At 39.9% G+C, this 22738-nt stretch overlaps 1 protein-coding gene across 4 annotated transcripts in view; it reads left to right on the top strand.

Annotated features, from left to right (window-relative positions):
- The first annotated feature begins 4615 nt into the window (after positions 1-4615).
- The window catches only part of LOC126427382 (uncharacterized), a 420537-nt gene continuing 402414 nt past the window's right edge, over positions 4616-22738 (top strand). For 2 of the 4 annotated variants that reach the window (XM_050089736.1, XM_050089734.1), the window contains exons 1-2: positions 4616-4811; positions 5781-5865. In XM_050089736.1, the coding sequence (XP_049945693.1) occupies positions 5839-5865 (27 nt within the window). In that variant the 5' untranslated portion in view covers positions 4616-4811; positions 5781-5838. Of the gene's footprint in view, positions 4812-5006; positions 5139-5780; positions 5866-22738 lie in introns of those variants that run through there. The other 2 variants (XM_050089737.1, XM_050089735.1) reach the window with 2 other exon arrangements.

Here is a 22738-nt window from a genome sequence, read left to right as displayed (position 1 = left end):
CAGAGACAGCAAAGGACTTGGAAGAGCAGTTGAATGGAATGGATAGTGTCTTGAAGGGAGGATATAAGATGAACATCAACAAAAGCAAAACGAGGATTATGAAATGTAGTTGAATTAAGTCGGGCGATGCTGAGGGAATTAGATTAGGAAATGAGACACTTAAAGTAATAAAGGAGTTTTGCTATTTGGGGAGCAAAATAACTGATGAGAGTCAAAGTAGAGAGGATATAAAATGTAGACTGGCAATGGCAAGAAAAGTGTTTCTGAAGAAGAGAAATTTGTTAACATCGAGTATATATTTAAATGTCAGGAATTCGTTTCTGAAAGTATTGGTATGGAGTGTAGCCATGTATGGAAGTGAAACGTGGACGATAAATAGTTTGGACAAGAAGAGAATAGAAGCTTTCGAAATGTGGTGCTACAGAAGAATGCTGAAGATTAGATGGGTAGATCACATAACTACTGAGGAGGTATTGAATAGGATTGGGGAGAAGAGATGTTTGTGGCACAACTTGACTAGAAGAACGGATCGGTTGGTAGGACATGTTCTGAGGCATCAAGGACTCACCAATTTAGTATTGGAGGTCAGCATGGAGGGTAAAAATCGTATAGGGAGACCAAGAGATGAATACACCAAGCAGATTCAGAAGGATGTAGGTTGCAGTAGGTACTGGGAGATGAAGAAGCTTGCACAGGATAGAGTAGCATGGAGAGCTGGATCAAACCTGTCTCAGGACTGAAGACCACAACAACAACAATATCTCCAAATTTCAGATTTCTATTCTTCGCCACTTGGTCTGGCCAGTGGGGAGTCAGTGAATCAGTCAGGACATTTCTACATCTACATCTATAATCTACAAACCACCATGAGGTGGATGGGAGAGGATACGTCCCAAAGTATCAGTTATTAGGATTTCTTCCCATTCCAGTCACATATGGAGCACAGGAAGAATGACTGTTTCAGTGCATCTGTGCTTGCAATAATTATTCTAATCTTATCCGTCTTGACCCCTACATGAGTAATACATCGCGGATTATACAGGGTGTACATAAAGTCCAGGAACACTTTCATTATTTATTGCACAAGAACCAAACATTGTACAGATATCATACATATGTAATTTTGAAGAGAAACACTCAAAGTTTTATTTTCATGTATACCACTGCAGTGCAGTTTGGTAATTTGCTGATAGTGCTACTCACAAACATGGTGAGTTCAGGTGTGGAGTGAGCTGTTTCACTAAATGGCCTCCCCGATCACCAGATCTCACTCTATATGACTTTTCTTCTATGGGGATGCATTAAAGACCTGGCATATGTACAGCCTCTACTACATGACATAGCAGAGCTCCGGAAGAGAATACGGGAAGCGACTGCCACAGTCGACGATGCCATGCTGGGACGGGTATGGCAAGAATTTGATTACCGTATTGACGTCTGCCGGGCCACTCACGGTTTGCATATTGAATGTTTGTACAAAAAACTTTCCAAGTTTCTCTTTAAAATGCAGTATGTATGACATCTGTACAATGTTTAGTTCTTGTGCAATAAATAATTGAATTTGTTCCCAGACTTTATGTACACCCTGTAGTATACTCCTAGAGTCATCATTTACAGCCAGTTCTTGAAACTTTGTTAATAGACTTTTTTGGGATAGTTTATGTCTGTCTTCAAGAGTCTGCTTGTTCCATTCCTTCAAAATCTCTGTGACACTCTCTCACAGATCAAATAAACCTGTGACCATTCATGCTGCCCTTCTCTGTATACATTCAATATCTACTGTCAGTACTATCTGGTATGGGTCCCACATGCTTCAGCAATATTCTCGAACCAGTTGCACAAGTGATTTGTAAGAAATCTCCTTTGTAAACTGATTGCACTTCCCTAGTATTCTACCAATAAAATGAAGTCTACCATCTGCTTTATCCACAACTACGTCTATGTGACCATTCAATTTCATATCCCTACAAAGTGTTACACCCAGGTATTTGTATAAGCTGGCTGATCCCAACAGTGATTTGCTGATATTATAGTTATACGCTGATATGTTTTTTTAATTTTTTGTTTTTGTTTTTTCATTTTGTGAACATTTAAATTAAGTTGCCAGTCTTTTCACTACCTTGAAATCTTCTCAAGATCTGGCTGAATATTTATGCAGCTTCATAATAGATAACTGCATCATCTGCGAAAAAGTCTGAGTTTACTATTAATATTGTCTGGCAGGTCATTAATATACAACATCAACAGCAAGGGTCCCAACACACTTCCCAGGGACACACCTAAGGTTACTTCTACATCTGATGATGACTCTCCATCTGAGATAACGTGCTGTGTCCTCACTACCAAAAAGTCCTCATCCAGTCACAGATTTCACTTGACATCCCGTATCATCGTACTTTTGACACCAAGCATAGGTGAGGTACTGAGTCAAATGGTTTTCTGGAAATCAAGAAATACTGAATCTACCTGACTGCCTTGATCCAAACCATCCATTACATCATGTGAGATAACTGCAAGTTGAGTTTCATGTGATCAATGGTTTTGGAATCGGCATTGGTTGGCACTGAGGTCATTCTGTGCAAGATACACCATTATGTTTGAGCTCAGAATATGTTCTACGATTCTGCAACAAATTGGTATGCAAATTAAATGGTAGGTTTGTCAATCGCTTCTACTACCCTTCTTGTAGATGTGTGTGACCTGTGCTTTTTTCCAAGAACTGGGCATGGTTCTTTGTTCAAAGGATTTATGACAGATTATAGTTAGCAGAGGGACTAACTCAGCACCAAATGCAGGATAGAATCTGACAGGAATTCTATTGGGTCCTCGAGCTTTGTTCAATTTTAATATTTTCAGCTATTTCTCAACACCACTGACACTAATACTCATTTCATTCACTTTTCATTGGTACAAGGCTTAAATTGGGGCAATTTTCATATGTTTTCCTTTGTAAAAGAACATTTGAAAATGAAGTTAAGCATTTCATCTTGTGCTTCGTTATCCTCAATTTCAGTTCCTGTCTTACTCACTAGGGATCAGATACTAGCTTTCGTTTTATATAGATTAAGCAATTCCATTTGTCTCACAGATTTCAAGTTTTGAGTATTCTGGGTAGTTTGTGTGTGCTGTGAAGCGGCGCCACGTTCACGCTTTATGTCTAGTGGAAGGTGCAACTGTGTCTGTTTCAGCAAGAAGTGTGTCAGCAAGAAACAGTGCACAGCTGGTGGATGTATGACACCAGATAGCACTCACAGCTAACTTAAGATGTGTCTGTCATAGATAATAATACTGTGTACATACTTTTTACAGGTAGCTACAGCATTCTCAGTACTTACATGGTGGCAGATGGGACTAGAACAGAAATGCACATGGTATGGAAATGCAAAAATGTGAGCAGAATGTGTGTTGAACAAACATATGAACATCAGTTGACTCTGTCATACTATACAGACAGTCTCATTCACGTACAGCGGTCTAGTACCAAGATGTTGAACATTCTATGCTTCAGTTACCATCTCAAAGTCACAGCGGGGTGCTAGGCTCACATTCACATGTTTAAATACACTTGCAATCAAACTGTACATATTCGTAAACAGCAGTAGTTTTCTAGCATTTATCTGATTTTGCCGAATAACAGCAAGCCTGACAGGCTGGAAAGAAATCCTGTGGACCATGACTGCTGTTACTTCAACCCTACCAATCAAGAACACCCCCCCCCCCCCCCCCCTCCACACACACCTGCAGTTTATAAAGTACTAGCAATTGAGCTTGCAGCAGCATTGTCTGGTAACTACCAGTTGCACTTTTTTTTTTAATTGATAGTATTGCTTGCACAACTGGCCAATTGCTATGGCGCCAAATCTGTAAATTGGTAAAGTTGGTCGTAAAATTGCCAACATGGTAGGGCACTAAATATGAAAATTGGTAAACTGACTGTGGATTTGCTGATTTGTTAGGTCACTAAATCTAGGAATTGGTAAAACTGATTGTAAAATTGGCAATTTGGTAGTACACTAAATCCAAAAACTGGTGAACTGGATGTATAATTTGTAAATTGGTAGGATGCCAGATCTTGAAATTGTTAAAACTGGACATAAAATTGGCAACTTGGTACGATGCCAAACTGGAAATTCCTAAAACTTGTTTGTAAAATTGGAAATTTGATAAGTAGCCAAATCCAGAAAGTGGTAAACTGGCTGAAAATTGGTACAACAGCCCATCAGATCTGGAAATTGATAAAATTGGCAGACTGGTAGGGCGCCTTTTGGGAAACTGTTAAAATTGATAGGAAAAACCAATATGCAGATGACCAGCCAAAACAGAATTGTCTGATGTGTAAGTGCGTCCATTCTTACAATGTGCATATGCATCAAAATGCGTTATAGTACAATTACAAACATCATACATACTAGTTATAATAACTTGAAAGAGGTTTTTGGCAGTTGTCACACGTGTACGTTAAAACCGCGCTTGTTATGATTGTGACGTCACAATCGCAGGCTTTGCCAGCTCATCTCTGCAAAACTGCAGACCCACAGTCAGCAGCGACTGCGGTTAATTGTTTGAAAAGTAACACATGCAAATTAATTTGAGAGCTCCCGTGATGCGTGTAAGGTGTGGAGCGCGGGTTGAGGATGTCCTTCACAGGGCAGTGACGTGATGTAATGGCCTTGGTGAAACACAGACTGTGGTGAAACTGTCCGGATGCAGTGCTGTCAGAATTCCAGGAATGCTGATGCTGCTGTCAGCATTTTTTGAATCTAACACACACTGATGCTCTACTACTGCGTGGCGTCTGGCAACAGAAAGAGGTTGGTTATTACACGTACGTGATGCCAAATTTCTGGTTCCATGCATCTCGGTGCATATTGTCGCGATACACTGTAACACTATTCGATTACGGCTATAATACGGACGTCTATGCATTAGGTGGAGTTGCTTACGTCAACAATTTGCAGGTTGGTATTTGCAACGAACGTAAATATTGCAATAGTATCTATGATGTGCGTCGAGAAGTGTCATATTGCATGAACAAAAAATATTTAGCGAATTTTTAATGGATAATGAAGACTTAAATGAAAAAATAAATCTTTGAGTTTATGTTTTTATTCAGGCGAAGGGCCCAGAAAAAGCAGAACGTAAGTTGATTAGGAAGTGCATAACTTCGTGAAAACGTGTGATGATTTCATTTTCTATTCGGTAAATTTTTTCGCATTTCCTCCTCCTAAGCCGAAAAGTATAGCAAATTTAGGTGTTCATTTTCTGAGCGAACACTCGTGACTGCAACATTGTAGTCGCTAGTCATATATTTTATTTTTATTGGGCATTGTTAAGCAGCGAACTTCTCGTTTGGTTATGTTGCGTTTTACGGTAGGTCTTGTAATGTTGTTGATTTCCCTTTAATACCCATGACCTGTTTTTTATTGGAGTTGATTAATAATAATTGGCGGAATTATAAACCAGCTTGCTAGACTGTGAAAAACACACAATACCAGGTATTATGTGCTGCAGTTTTTTTTTTTTTTCAATATTAGTTTGCCAGTCTGTAAAAACGGGATACGTAATTGACAGTAAATACTGTTTTTATTTCATAATTTACATAGACAATGGAAAATTTGTGTCATTTAATCACAGTAACTGTTTTAGAAAGATACGACTGTGTCTAGTAATTTTTAATTGTAACAAAGTTTTAGCGATAATTTCCGTTGTTCGGGTACTTATACTGCTAGCTTTGTGTGTGTGGGGATACAGTCATTAATACGAACTGAATTTTCTTGTAGGTGATCTCGTCTGTGCAGTTGTGATGTCGCTTCAATAAAAGAACCCTCCTTGTACATCATGGAATCGGATAATGATGTAACAGAGGTAAGACTCGACCTCTATAGATGATATGTTTACACAAATCATATATTTAGATTTTGGTGGAAATAATGTTTAGTTTGTGAAGACAATAAATAGGCTCCTATATATAATGGAATGTATGTTTATACTTGCAAGTGTACTGTGACTGGGAAGTGTTCATAAAATGGATGTAGGACTCGAAAATATACTGCTAAGATTTGGAAAGAACTTGTTTGCATGATGATGGGGATAAGGAGGCTGTGGGTAATACTTATGTTGCAGGTTAGTTGAACAAGAGGTGAGCAAAAGATTTCCACAGTTTTTGTGGCTACAAAGAGTTGATAATGCAAAAGATATAACATTTGTATTGCATCAATGTAATTTCCATTATTATGAGTTTATGTTGGTATTTGATTTATCCTGGTAGTGTGTTAATTAGAATCTAATTGAATGAATTGACCAACAGTGGTGTATTATCTTCAGTCCAAAAACTGGTTTGACACAGCTATCTGTGCTGTTCTATCTTGTTCAGGCCGTCCTCTGAATAAGGACTTCAACCTACAGACATTCGAACCTGCTTACTATATTCATTTCTCGGTCTCTCTACAATTTTTATCCACGTCATTTCCTGCATTACCATATTGATGATTCTTTCAGGACATTTCTTATCGACGAGTACTCTTGTTTTGGTGAAATTGTCACATAGATTTCTTTTTTCCCCAGTTCAACGCTGTACCTCTGCATTAGTTATTAGATGTACCCATCTACTCTTCAGTATTTTTCTGTATGATCATGTTTCAAAACTTATTCTCTTCTTAATTAGCTGCCTATTGTCCACAGTTTCCTTCCATAAGAGTCTACACTCCAGATAACTACCTTCAAAAACGACTTTCAAACAATTAAATTGATGTTAGACTAGCTGAAAAAAAAACTTACTTTGCATGGTTGTTATTTTCATTTGTGTTCTGGAAACATGCCAGATGACTCGAGAACATTATAGAGCATAGTAAAAATGAACATTTAACAAATCATAGCAATTTTAGTATGCCACCCAGAAAATGATCATGCAACACATTATGAAAATGGCAACATGCCATTCAGAAAGTATCCCTGGTGCTCTTAAATCCACTGAAGTATTCAACAATACCTAATTTGGAATTAAGTACTCTGCCAGTCATTTCTTTAGGCCTATAGACTACTGAGAGTGTTAAAAAAAATCAGGAACGTTCTACAAAATTTGAGAATATTTTAGAATGTTAAAAAGCTGTTGTTAACATTCAGAAATATTCATAGAAGCTCAATAACATAGTTGTTGTTGTTGTTGTGGTCTTCAGTCCTGAGACTGGTTTGATGCAGCTTTCCATGCTACTCTATCCTGTGCAAGTTTCTTCATCTCCCAGTACCTACTGCAGCCTACATTCTTCGGTATCTGCTTAGTGTATTCATCTCTTGGACTCCCTCTACGATTTTTACCCTCCACGCTGCCCTCCAGTACTAAATTGGTGATCCCTTGATGCCCCAGAAAATGTCCTACCAACCGATCCCTTCTTCTAGTCAAGTTGTGCCACAAACTCCTCTTCTCCCCAATCCTATTCAGTACCTCCTCATTAGTTATGTGATCTACCCATCTAATTTTCAGCATTCTTCTGTAGCACCACATTTCGAAAGCTTCTATTCTCTTCTTGTCCAAACTAGTTATAGTCCACATTTCACTACCATACATGGCTACACTCCATACAAATACTTTCAGAAACGACTTCCTGACACTTAAATCTATACTCGATGTTAACAAATTTCTCTTCTTTAGAAACGCTTTCCTTGCCATTGCCAGTCTACGTTTTATATCCTCTCTACTTCGACCATCATCAGTTATTTTGCTCCCCAAATAGCAAAACTCCTTTACTACTTTAAATGTCTCATTTCCTAATCTAATTCCCTCAGCATCACCCAATTTAATTCGACTACATTCCATTATCCTCGTTTTGCTTTTGTTTATGTTCATCTTATACCCTCCTTTCAAGACACTATCCATTCCATTCAACTGCTCTTCCAAGTCCTTTGCTGTCTCTGACAGAATTACAATGTCATCGGCGAACCTCAAAGTTTTTATTTCTTCTCCATGGATTTTAGTGCCTACTCGGAATTTTTCTTTTGTTTCCTTTACTGCTTGCTGAATATACAGATTGAATAACATCGGGGAGAGGATACAACCCTGTCTCACTCCCTTCCCAACCACTGCTTCCCTTTCATGTCCCTCGACTCTTATAACTGCCATCTGGTTTCTGTACAAATTGTAAGTAGCCTTTCGCTCCCTATATTTTACCCCTGCCACCTTCAGAATTTGAAACATAGATAAATCTCAAACTTTTCCTGGGGTAACTGTGTGTAGCAGCACACTAGTAATATCGTATTCGAACATAATGGGTTTGTTTTTCCTACTCACCTGCAGTAACTCACATTTATCTACATTTGAAGCTAGCTGCCATTTTTCACACCAACTAGAAATTTTGTCTATGTCATCTTTTACCCTCTTTCAGCTGCTCTATGATGACACCTTACTGTACACCACAGCATCATCGACAAACATTCGCAGATTGCTGCCAACACTATCCACCACATCATTTACGTAGACTATGTAGAAAATAAGATCAGTTCTGTCATACTTCCATGGGGCACTCCTGATGATACCCTTGTCTCTGATAGTCACTGTCGATGACAACATCCTGGATTCTGTTACTTAGAACATTCTGGGTACTGTTACTTAGAACCCAGTATTTTGTCCTCGATGGTGAGTGTTCATCAGAGACAACTCATATCTCTAGAAAAACAAAAACTACCACCGCACTGTCGCTATAGTACACAAACAGGGGAACAAAGGGAGCACCTGACGTGAAAACCAGCCATTGGCAGTTGATTTTTTTTATCCTAAAATAATCTACATTTAAATACAGAAATTATAAAGCTATACTAAATCATCATATTCTCAATACAGCTGTATTTAATGTAATGAAAGAAAACTTGGCTTTGTTATCATTATATATCATACTTAGCATATTCTATCACAATAATTGCTTATGAACTTCATGTGTCACCTTGTTATTTGGTGAGTAGATACATAAATTCTTTGGATTTCCCACCCCTAGAGTGAGCTGCATATGACTGACCATGAGAAAAGCATGATCCTCTCAAATTAATACAACATCCTATCGTTTGTCTTCATGCCTTATTTATAAAGTTACTGAATGCTTTTCCAGAGATGCTTCTCTTGTTATTGCCAGTCTGCATTAAACAGCCTCTCTACTTCATCCATCATCAAACAATGGAAAATTCAGAATGGAATGTAACAATGTTATAAAAAAAAGGAATAGTTGCTATTCACTATATAGTGAAGACGCTGCGTCTGGCTCCATCCACCACAGACTGGTTGTGTGTGTGTGTGTGTGTGTGTGTGTGTGTGTGTGTGTGTGTGTGTGTGCGTGCGTGCGTGCGTGCGCGCACATGTGTTTTTGTCAATTTTTGTGGCCTTGTTGGCTGACAGCTAACTTTCTGATCACCTATTGTCAGTTAATTTGCTCCCAAAACAGCGGAACTCATCTACTAATTTTAGTGTAGTTTCCTAGTCCCACATCCTTCAGCATCACCTGGTTTAATTCGGCTAAATTTCACTTTTTTATGTTCATCATAATGTAGGCCAGTAGGTATAATTTATTCACAGCCATTACGGTGGCTGAAGTGAGTAGCTGTAACGGTAGAAATCGAATGTCATCAGTCATTACTGGCAGCATTTATGGTGCAGCCAAACTGATCAAAGACACCTGTGTTTGTACAAAATCAGAATAACAGCCAGTTAACATTTGTTCTCGGAACAGTGCAGTAAATGTATTGTGCCAATGTGGGATAATGCTGAACTGAAGCATTAACTTGGAATAAGTTATCAGCTCACTTCAGGCTGGGTTAGAGAGGTAATCTGGAGGGTAGATTTAATGAGTAGTTAAAAATAGCTATAGTATCAGACACTGAAGATGAGATTTTGCGTAATTATTTGTCAGGACGAAACGAGACAAGAACATGAGACAGAGGCGTAATTATTTCCAAGCGTACATTTACTCAAAATTTATAAGCAAACCAGCAAAACTGGCAATGCTTCGCAGTTGCTAAATATGTGTGGGAATTGGATATACACCCTACTCTCCTTCCCCCCTCCTCCCCCCTCCATTCCTGGCCACATCCTCCTACCCCTATTTCCCGCCCATCTTACCTTTCCCCCACTCCCCTTCTTGGAAGTCACTTCCTCCCTCTTATCTCTGTCCATCTCATCCTCCCTTGTCTCTCTCTTCAGTTCCTCCTCTGCCCTCTCTTTGTCCTCCTTCCTTCCCCCTATGAACATTCCCCAGCCTCCCACCGACCCACTCACTCACTCTATCCATCTGCTTTTCTCTGCTCTCTCACACTCTCTCTCTCTCTGACCTGAAGCCCTGTTTATTGTTATTGCAAACTAAACCTTGTAGCAAATTGAAATAGCTTAAAATGAATTGGTAAATCGGTTGGATCTGGGAGGATAACAGCTTTAGTGACAATATTTCACATAGTTTTAATCTGTGAACAGGTAGGATTGCAAAGCTTCTAATGATTCAGATTCTATAGTAGTATTCTAACCACAAACCAGAACCCGTAATTACATGTTCCCTGTTTTCTATAAAATCAGTGGTGAGAAAGAAAACAAAACAGCACATTTTTGTGTATATACAATTTTTCTTTAACATTATATATAGGGAGTAAGAAAATATATGGGAGAAACAATTTGTTTAATGGCTTACATGTCCTGCTATCATACATAAAACTGTCTGCATGAAAGAAAAAAAATTTCATACATTTTTATGCACAGCATTTTCTTATCAGGTTTAGTTTTAACAGGAAACCTTTACATTGTTGTTTAAAACATATATATGGCCTATGTCTGTCTGAAGCTTTATTAGTGTATTGTGTAAAAATTTGAAGGAAATCAGTCAATAGCTTTTCAAGATTTTTGATATCCTCCTCCCACCCCCCTCCCTCCCTCTCTCCCTCTCTCTCTCTCAGTGTTTAGTAGAGTATTATATAGAAATGCGAAGTAAATCAGTCAGGGGTGTTTTTTCTTTTTTACACACACACACACACACACACACACACACACACACACACACACAGCTAAACAGTGACTTTATATACACTGGAGCACCAAAGAAACTGGTATAGGCATGCATATTCAAATATGGGGATATGTAAACAGGCAGAATTCTTTGCTACAGTCAGCAATAGTTATATAAGACAACAAGTGGCTGGTGCAGTTGTTAGATCGGTTACTGCTGCTACAAAGGCAGGTTATCAAGATTCAGGTGAGTTTGAATGTGGTGTGTTATAGATGACACATGAGTGATGGGACACAGTGTCTCCGAGGTAGCGGTGAAATGGGGATTTTCCCATACAATCATTTCACTAGTATACTTTGAATATCAGGGATGTGGTAAAACAGCAAATCTACCCTTCCGCAAATTGCTAGAGATTTCAGTGCTGGGCCATCAACAATTCCAGCGTGCGAACCATTCAATGGAACATCATCGATATAGTCCACTCTTGTATCCTTGATGACTGATGACTTCACAACACGAAGACATTGGACTGTTGATGGTCAGACAAGTCTTGTTTAAAATTGTATTGAGCGGCTGGATGTGTACGGGTATGGAGACAACTTCACGAATCCATGGAGCCTGCATTTCAGCAGGGTACTGTTCAAGCTGGTGAAGGCCCTGTGATTGGGGGGGGGGGGGGGGCAGGGGTTGTGCAGTTGGAGCGATATTGGGACCCCTGATACATCTAGATATGATTCTGACAGGTGACACGTACGCAAACATCATGTGTGATCGATCACCTGCGTCCTTTCACGTCCATTGTGCATTCCGACGGACTTCGGCAATTCCAGCAGGACAATGCGACACCCCGCACATCCAGAGTGGCTCCAGGAGCACTCTTATGAGTTGAAACACTTCTGCTGGCTACCAGACTCCCCAGACATGAACATTATTGAGCATATCTGGGATGCCTTGCAATGTGCTGTTCAGAAGAGATCTCTACCATCTCGTACTCTTACGGATTTATGGACAGCCCTGCAGGATTCACGGTGAGAATTCCATCCAGCACTACTTCAGACATTAGTCGAGTCCACACCATGTCATGTTGCAACACTTCTGCATGCCTGCGGGGCCCTACACGATATTAGGCAGGTGTACCAGTTTCTTTGGCTCTTCATTGTAGTATGAGGCGCTACTCGACAGTTTCCAAACTCTAACACCAAATACAATCACATAATAGAAGATTTCTGTTCACTAACACCACCTTCAAAGTAGTTTTCTCAGGAGCTCAAACACTGAACTCAGCACTTCTGCCACAAACGGAATGCACCCTGAAAGTAATTTTTAGTCAGCGTGTTCAACACCACTTACGATTCCACTTGAATCTACTATACATGTCAAATCTTGCTTCCTTTTGACTTCATTTTAAACCTGAGAGAGAGAAAGAAATCACACGGAGCTAAGTTGGGTGAATATGGTGGAAGAGGAAGAATCACCATGTTGAAGTCCGCCGCTCGTGGTCTTGCGGTAGCATTCTCACTTCCTGCGCACGGGGTCCCGGGTTTGATTCCTAGTGGGGCTAGGGATTTTCTCTGCCTCGTGATGACTGGGTGTTGTGTGTCCTTCATCATCATTTCATCATCATCATTGACTTGCAAGTCGCCGAACTGTCAACTAAAAAGGACTTGCGAAACGGCGGCCAAACTTCCCCGCATGGGGCCTCCGAGCCAACAATGCCATACGATCATCGTCATCATCACCATGTTGAAGTTAAAATCTTCTGGTTTATTAGGCCGCGTCATGTATCTTGTAAAATGATCGACGTTTTGACCCCTCTGCTGGGATCTTCCTCAGGATCTTCTGGTGTCCACTACTGCTAGAACACTGTCACAGAGGAGTGTCACGTCCTCTTATAAAGGGGAGTTTTCACGCGTTCATGTTGGAGAGGTGATAGTATTGGTTAAAATTCATATGGCTACCATCAGTGGGCCATAGTCATTGGCTAATATTCCCACTCTGATGCAGAAGAGGGGGTGTTGGTAGCTCATCTCTTGTGGATACCATTGGCGGCCCATCATCATTGGATAGAAAGTCACTATTCCACACTTATGCTGGAGAAGGGTTATTGGTTGAAATGATTGCTACTGCTAGTGGTTGGTCATCATCAGTGGCTAGATTCGAAATGGACAGAGCTAGAGAGGGGGAATGTTTACCCAAAATATTATTGTCCGTCGAGGTGACTTGCAGCACATTGTTTACGCCGCTCACACATCGCGGCCGCATATTTACTTCCTTGATGGCAGGGAGCCACGATGCCGGAAGCCTATAGCCGTCCTCTCTATTGAAATTAGATGCATTCTTCGAAATTTCAGGAATTGTATCCACAGGAGATCAGAGTGGGAAAATTAGCCAATGACTATGGCCCACCAATGGTAGCCATATGAATTTTAACCAATATTATCACTTCTCCAACATGAACGCGTGAAAACCCCCCTTTATAAGAGGACGCGACACTCGTCTCTGACAGTGTTCTAGCAGTAGTGGACACCAGAAGATCCTGAGAAAGATCCCAGCAGAGGGGTCAAAACGTCGATCATTTTAGAAGAAACATGACGCGGCCTAATAACCCAGAAGATTTTAACTTCAGTGACAACGGCCATGAAAGCCTGCAGACTTACATAATCAACGTATTGTTTTTTTGCCAAAAATTACTGCACGGTTAAAGCCTTATGTGGCCTCACAGTGTCATGGTGAAGGGCCCAGCCTTTGCTGCAAAATTTCTCTGGATGTTTCTTTCTCACATCCTCCCTCAGCCTCCCCAGGATGTCCTGATACAATTGTCCGCTAATTGTCTGACCACAAAGTACAGACTCCTTGTGAATAATCCTACCAGTATCGGAGAAGTAGATCAGTACGGATTTGATGTTGCTCTGAACTTGGCGGGCTTTCTGTGGGCAATATGAAGATTGGATGCTCCGCCAGGATGATTGCTGTTCAGTTTCGGGGTCATATCTGTAAACCCAGCTTTTGTCACCTGTAACAAGTGTAGAAAGAAAATCTTAATGAGTGTGAAGCAGTTCCTTAAGTTCCACGCAGATGTATGTGTTATGCTCTTTCTGATTGTCACTCAAAAGTTGTGGCATGAACTTTGCAGCAATCTTTCTCACGTACAATTTTTCCGACAGAATCTGCTGACTTGTGCCGTGCGATATTACCCCGACGTTACGGATGTCGTGGAGGGCCTGCCTGTGAGCTTTCGCAATCGCATTCCCAATCGCACTGATATTTTCTGGTGTAATGTCAATAGGTGATGATCCCGAAAGTTTGTCATCAGCAGATGTCTGGTCATTTTTAAAATGTTTAAACTAGTCATATGTTTGCGTCTAGCTCAAAGTGTCATTACCGAATGTTTGCACTAGTATTTTGTGTATTTGTGTGGCTGTTTTACCAAGTTTGAAACAACATGTAATTCAGCAACATTGTTCTCTCTTCACTTAGATCGAAGCTGCTGAGCATACTGACACATAAGACATTTATTACACTAATCCTAGCATTGTGTGGTTGCACTACTGTTTGTAAGTGTGGTTCATACAAATTTCAGAAACTTTTGGGTAGCATGTCAAAGTATAGATTGCATTGAACAAGAAATTGGATGATATGACAAAGTTAGATCAGAAATGTAAGGACTATGGTATGAAGATTAGCATCTCCAAAATGAAAGTAATGTCAGTGGGAAAGAGATATAAATGGATTGAGTGCCAAATAGGAGGAACAAAGTTAGAACAGGTGGACGGTTTCAAGTACTTGGGATGCATATTCTCACAGGACGCAACATAGTGAAAGAACTGAAAGCGAGTTGTAGCAAAGATAATGCAGTGAGCGCTCAGCTACGATCTACTCTCTTCTGCAAGAAGGAAGTCAGTACCGAGACTAAGTTGTCTGTGCACCATTCAATCTTTTGACCAACTTTGTTGTATGGGAGCGAAAGCTGGGTGGATTCAGGTTACCTTATCAATAAGGTCAAGGTTACGGGTATGAAAGTAGCTAGGATGATTGCAGGTACTAGTAGATGGGAACAATGGCAGGAGGGTGTCCACAATGAGGAAATCAAAGAAAAACTGGGAATGAACTCTGTAGATGTAGCAGTCAGGGCGAACAGGCTTAGATGGTGGGGTCATGTTACACGCATGGGAGAAGCAAGGTTACCCGAGAGACTCATGGGTTCAGCAGTAGAGGGTAGGAGGAGTCGGTGTAGACCAAGGAGAAGGCACCTGGATTCGGTTAAGAATGATTTTGAATTAATAGGCTTAACATTAGAAGAGGCACCAATGTTAGCGCTGAATAGGGGATCATGGAGGAATCTTATAAGGGGGACTATGCTCCAGACTGAACGCTGAAAGGCATAATCAGTCTTAAATGATGATGATAAAGACGATGATGATGATGATGGTGACACAGTTAATCTATAACTGTGTCAACTTAGTTCTATTGTTTACTACACCTGCAGCAGCTTCACATGGTGAAAAGTAATGTCTCTGAATTGTTAATTCCATTCTCAGTATCAATTGAAGTATTATGTATTGTGCATATTACTCGGTCAACATTACCTCTTCAGTGACTCAACTTGCAACCCACAGCCACTAGAGGATTACCAATTTTTCCACGTAACGTAGCGACGCGTAACGTAACTGTGTCGCTGCGTTTCAGAAACCTGAAAGCGAGGATTTGAAGAGTTTGTCCACACGTGGAATACTCCCTCCTTCAGCATGACGATATCAGACCTCATACAAGTGCTGCAGCATCTGCAACAATTAATCACCTCGGGTTCACTGTCATTGATCACCCTCCGTACACTCCTGATGTGGCCCCATCTGATTTTCTTCTGTTCCCAGAACTTAAAGAACGCCTCCGAGGACTTCATTTTGATAGTGATGGAGCAGTGCAAGCAGAGGTGAGACTGGCCGTGGCTCCATCAGCAAAGTTGAACATTCTACTGTGACAATATCAACAATCCGGTCTCTTGTTGGGAGAAATGCATTCGTTGCCAGGCTGAATATGTTGAGAAATAAATATGTAGACATAAAGAATAAAGATGTAGAATGTTAATAGCATTTGTTCTGTTTAAACGTAAAAAGTTTGGAGGCATTTCTATTCTCCACACCTTAGGTGCTAAAGCGTAGTGTATTTCTTCAAAATAGCTTCATTCTCATAATTATTTGTTACCATACATTATCACCGTATAAAACTGAAGACCCAAGGTGCTGAAATTGTAGTTTAATCTGCAGTACATAGAATGCTATGCATTTTGTGCTATTTACTGCACACATTCTGTGGTGCAGGTCAATAAATTTCACACCCTTTGGTTCTGAACTGACGTAGACACATGAACAGTAAATGATAAAATCCATTTACAACTTGGTCTCTCAAACATAAGGTACTATGTATAACTGGCACTTGTAACTATCAGGATTTATTTGAAAATTTAGTATGCTTTTTTATAGCTTACTAGGAAAATGGCACCAGAATGTGTACAATATTTACATTTCAGACATTTTTTTAGGGTCTGTTAAATGGGTGAAAGTGCACTTGCAGTGTACGATGGCTTTTCCATTGCTTGCTGCAGTTGGTAATTGTTTGCAAGGTGAATGATCGGAAGTGAGTATGACACCTCGTGGATTGGATGATTAGACAAGGTGGTGGAACTGAGGAAAAAATACAGTTTGGTAAATGTCGTCGTGATGTTGTGTGTGAAATTACATGGCAACATAAATAGGACGCTGTCATATAAAACAGAATATTTGGTAAACTTTACTCTTACCTTCCTGCGTAATTACCACCTCAGAAATCAGGTCATTCTGAAAACACCACATGCTGCAGATCAGTCTGTCACCAAAGCCAGTTTTTCTCCAGTCGCGTTTGTTGACTTAGCTAACCCACAACCAAACTGTTACATTTAAGCCTAACCTAGACCTCGGTCTACCCTACAGATCAGTCCTTCACCACAACCAGTTTTTCATCCAGCCACATTTGTTGGTTTAGGCAAATCACAACTGAACTGAAACATCAGAATATGAAACAATATCCCTAGAAATTTTGTGACATTCCAAGAAACATACTGTACAAGAAATAAATACAAAAACCAGTAACCTCTGGTATAATCCACAACACAGATCAATAATCGCTAGTCTTGTGCTCCTCATTTTGAAACAGAAGTAATAAATTTGTATCCTCTGCCAAAACACATAATTAATTTCAGCATTTCTCTTTAGCTGTTAAATACATGTAGGGTACAGTGTAATGGATTAATATATTTATGAAGTATCTTTTGTTAATCTTGAGCCTGCGGATTACGTGGCAGTAATTACTGGCATACTGACTGACAGAGTTGTTCATAGTATGCTCAGTAGTTTTACATTAGGGGCACAAAATCTCCTTGAGCTTAGCCAGCAGATAAATGGTTCAATCAGCCACTTCATGTTCCTTCTCACAGCTGGTAAGGATGATTGGTCAGACTAAAGTTGTGCATACAGCAATTTCTGTTCCTCCAACATCTGATTGAGACGAAACAGAGACGGACACCAACATGCAAGTGTGTGAGGTGTCTAAGCCTACCTCAGAATTGCAAAAACATTTATAGTGTGTTAGTGTTCCCATTTATCTTGACGACCCTAAATAACTTTGTACAGATGCAAATTACAAAATGTTTCAAGCAAATGTTCTGTAGCCATCAGGTGGACATCAGTCGGCATGATTGCCTTCCCTGTAGCTTTGTTTTTTACAGAGATATGAACAGCGGTATGACTTTCTTTAAATGGCACCCTGTATTTTTTATTCGGTAATTCATGTCCTCTCCTAAAGACATATTCAAAAATGTATCACAGCGTACCATTCACTGAAACACAACGTTATTAATTGCATAACACAACATTGACTTTGAGCCCGGAATCACAAACTTGTCCACTTGCTGGAGTTGTCAGAAAACAAATGAAAACCAAGCAAAAACATAACACAAAATTGACTTTGACTCTCCTGTAGCATTGCCCAGGAGTAGAACATTCAAAAGTGCTCAAAGTGGAGACCCTGGACAATGACACACTGGTGCACTCGTTGAATGAAAATATTATTTACTGCTTCCATTGTTGCCTGCTGAAGAGAATTACAAGCAAGCACGATATGTTCCTGTATGTCCTCTGGAGTTGTTGGAATATCATGTTAGACAACTTTTTAAATGCATCCCTAAAGAAAAAAGTCCAGAGGATTTAAATCAGGAGACCTAGCAGGCCAAGTCACTGTTCCTCCTCGACCAATCCATCTGGCAGGATACCTTCGGTTCAGAACACGACGTGCATATAAGGCATTATGTGCTGGACATCCATCGTGTTGATACCACATAAGCATTCTGGTTCTTAGCCGCACTTCATCCAGAAGAGGAGGAAGAATTTGTCTGGGGAAGTTGGCATACACTGTGCCGTTTAGACTACCATTGATGAAACAAGGGCCAATAATTGTAGTACCAAGCATCCCACACCAGATGTTAACTCTCCATTGATGCCGATGTTCCACCTGTCTAAGCCATCGTGGGTTGTCGCTGGACCAATAATCCGTGTTCCTTGTATTTACGTGTCCTTTGTTTGAGAAAGAACGTTCATCGGTAAACAGAACATTGGGGAAGAAGTTCCGGTTGGCAAGCATTTACTTCTGTGCCCACTGACAGAACTGTACACGATTCTGGAAATCATTCCCAAGCAATTCTTGATGTAGGTGTACATGGTAAGGATGGAATCAGTGATGTGTAAGAATACGATGTTCACTGGTTTTAGGAATGCCAATGTTCAAGGTGTCATGTGCTCACGTGTGGACTCATAGCAACGGAAGCGAGAACAGTAACTTTGGCAGCTTCGTCTGTGCAAGTGCTACGACAATTGAGTTGTCGTGGGTTGAAACTTCCAGTTTCCCGAAGCGTCGTAACAAGACGAGAAAACATCCGTCGGGCAGGTGGGTTCTTGTCACGATATCGCTCTCTGCACAGTTCAGCTGCCTGCGTAGCATTTGGCCTACCTTCGACAGCAACCATAAAAGAAACGTTATGTCGATGCAGTTTGTAGGAAGGACAGGCTTTACTGTATGACTACTCTACACAACAGTATTTGAAAGGACTAAACTACCGTGCTAAATGTACCCGTACATAAGAGATCAGTGTTGCAATTACTGTTCTGATAACTTACATTCCCCATAGATGAGTAGCATTTCTACCTTCTCTTCGTTGGTGTACGTTCTGCTCACACAACTCTTCTACTGACGATGGTTGACGGAATGACGGGTGTGCGTTCTACTTATGTTTCCATTTATCCTCTGTCAACGTCAGCACGTGGATGTGTTCCTTTACCCCGAGTACCTGCACTAAGCGCTGGGAGCGTCAACGTAATGTAGTTGTGTTTCAGTGAATGGTACACTGTGATACATTGTTGAATAGCTCTTTACGAGAGGAAATGAATTACCGAATAAAAAATACAGGGTGTCATTTAAAAAAGTCATACTACTGTTCATATCTTTGTAAAAAACAAAGCTACAGTGAAGGCAATCGTGCTGATTGATGTCCCCCTGAAGCCTTTGCTTGAAACATTTTGTAATTTGCATCTGCACAAACAGTTAATTAGGATGGTCAAGATAAAATGTGGCACCCTGTACATGGAAGAATTACAGAAATTGATGAAGAATGGGTGTAAAAACAAGAGTCCAAAAATTTACAATTTTTCTTCAGTAGACCATCCATTGCTGCTTCCATTAATCACTCGGCGATGCAAATAAAGCGAGGTATCCAGTAAGTAGTACATCAGAATTGTGAGCCATTAAGTGTAGCTAAATGACCTATATGTCTTCAGAGAACACAAGCACTCTGAGAATAGCATGTAATATTGAATAACTTTTTCAGATACAACTTATCATTTCTAAATTGCTGCTGCTGTATGTAGATTTATAATAAACACAGGAGGTATATCATCATGTGTCACACAGTTTTTTTCACTGACATGTTAGCATACCTTGGAATGCACCATAACTTTACGCCTCATATATATGTACATCCACATCGACACTCTGGAAATCACATGTAAGTGCCCGGCAGAGGGATCATCGAACCACCTTCACAATAATTCTCTATTGTTCCAATCTCGTACAGCACGCAGAAAAAATGAACACCTATCATCCTTCCGTGTGAGCTCTGATTTCGCTTATTTTATTATGATGAGCGTTTCTCCCTATGTAGGTCAGCATCAACAAAATATTTTCGTATTCGGAGGACAAAAGTTGGTGATTGAAATTGTGTGAGAGGATTCCACTGCAACGAAAAACGCCTTTGTTTTAATGATGTCCAACCCAGATCCTGTATCATTTCAGTGACACTCTCTCCCCTATTTCACGATAATACCAAATGTGCTGCCCTTCTTTGAACTTTCTTGATGTACTCCGTCAGTCCTATCTGGTACTGATCCTACACTGCGCAGCAGTATTTTAAAAGAGGGTGGCCAAGCATAGTGTAGGCTGTCTCTTTAATAGATCTGTTACATTTCCTAAGTTTCCTGCCGTAAAACGCAGTTTTGTTTAACCTTCCCTACAACATTTTCTATTGACATTTTGTGAGATTTATGTTCTGTGTACTGAAAATCTCAAGTTTTTACAAGCCCTATTGCCACTGCTAGGCATAATGCTTTCTTGTTTGTTTTTAAGAGTATCATGGTTCTAACACTATTGCTGGAATGACAAACTGGGGAATAAAATGGTGTTGTACAATGTGCACTCCATCTTACACTGGAGTTAGCCTCTGACGAACATCCACAGCTGAGCATTATGCTAGAGGTTGAAAATACCGCTTCAGTTATAAAGTTCTTTTATTATCACGACTGGTTTCGGGTTCTCGTAAGCCCATCCTGAGGTGTCGCAACTGTGCTGTGGCCCCCGAACGCGGTGGACGTGTAGTACGCGCCTGGCGGGGGGGGGGGGGGGGGGGGGTGTATAATGCTCAGTTGCGGATGTTCGTCTAACAGGGCTGTTTGTAAGCTCAAAATTTATCATGGAAAAATGCTAAAACTTGTCTGGGAATCAGGGAATTTCACTTGGGGAAACTTGTGGCAACCCTGTTTGAGTCCAGAATATATTACGAGATTCTATAACAAATTGATGTCAGGCATATTGGTTGGTAGTTTAGCGGATCACTTCTACTATCCTTTTTGTAGGCAGTTGTGACATGTGTCTTTTTCCAAGAACCGGGCACAGTTTTTTTGTTTGAGGGATGTGCAATTAATTTTAGTTAGAAGCGGGGCTAATTCATCACAAAATTCAGTTTAGAATCTGACAGGGATTCTATCAGGGCCTGGAGCTTTGTTCAGAGTTAACGGTTACAGCTGCTTCTCAACGCCACTGACACTAATACTTATTTCATTCATGTTTTTAGTGGTACGAGGATTAAATTCTTGAGTTTTCCTTTGTAAAGGAACATATGAAATTGGAGAGAACCATTTCAGCTTTTGCTTTGCTACCCTCAATTTCAGTTGCTGTTGCATTCGCTAAGGACTGGACACTAACATTGGTACTACTAACAGTCTTTACATACGACCAGAATTTCTTTGGATTCTGTGAAAGACCACTTGACAATATTCTGCTACAGTAGTCATTAAAGGCATCACGCATTACTCCCTTGACAGCCAAACGCATTTCATTCGGCATCTCTCTATCTATAGCCCTACGCTTCGTTTTACACCTATTATGCAGTAATCTCTGTTTCTTTCAGAAGTTTCTTTACAGTGACTGGATACCATGGAGGTTCCCATCTGTTATGAACTGTTGTACTGGGTACATTTCTCTAGTGCGCGAACTATTCTTTTAAACTTGAGCCAGAGTTCCTCTACATGCTCCTGATGTGTGCTGAAAGTTTCAAGTTCCTCATTGAGATATGACACTACAGATTTTTTGTCTAGTTTACTGAACATTTGTATCTTTCTGCTTGTTTTTGTTGTCCTTTGTACTTGTTTTTGTTGTCCTTTGTACTTTGGTAATCATGGTTGCCACAACCATGTCATGGTCACTGATAGCAGTTTCAATGTGTACAACCTCAAAAAGTCAGATCTCTTTGTTTTTTGATTGATTGATTGATTTCTTTATTAATCCATGTAACAATTTACATTGTGTGGATTTCGTCAGCAAAATCATATATAATACAATATACCTACAATTTATACACATAAAATTAATGTTTACACACATTTTTAAAGTATCTTACATTAAAAACTTCCTGGCAGATTAAAACTGTGTGCCGGACCGAGACTCAAACTCGGGACCTTTGCCTTTCGCGGGCAAGTGCTCTAGCACTCCGCTGCAGAGTGAAAATCTCATTCTATCTTACGTTAGTTTTATATCCTTATGTAAATTTCTTATAGTACAATTCTGGATTTCATATTATAATTATTTCCTCGTGTATTTCAATGCAGGTTACTTTAATTACGCTACATGTTTTAATTCAGATAGTCCGTTACTGTGTAATAACTTTTATTTAATAAATTTTTTTTTAGTTTTGTTTTGAACTGTCCAATTGTGTCAATATCTTTTATATTTTGGGGTAGTTTATTATATAATTTAACGGCTGAGTTTTAACTTAATTTTTCCTCTCTAGATGCAGATTGTATTGGTTTCTAGTTTCATAGCTGTGTACTAAAGAATTTTTAACATAGCAGTCAATTTTTTTTTTTTTTTTTTTTTTTTTTTTTTTACGTACATAATACTTTGAAAAATGTGTT

Source organism: Schistocerca serialis, chromosome 11 (assembly GCF_023864345.2).
Source record: "Schistocerca serialis cubense isolate TAMUIC-IGC-003099 chromosome 11, iqSchSeri2.2, whole genome shotgun sequence".
NCBI classification, from domain to species: domain Eukaryota; kingdom Metazoa; phylum Arthropoda; class Insecta; order Orthoptera; family Acrididae; genus Schistocerca; species Schistocerca serialis.
Note: the sequence above shows the minus strand (reverse complement) of the source record. Positions and strands in the feature narration are given on the sequence as shown.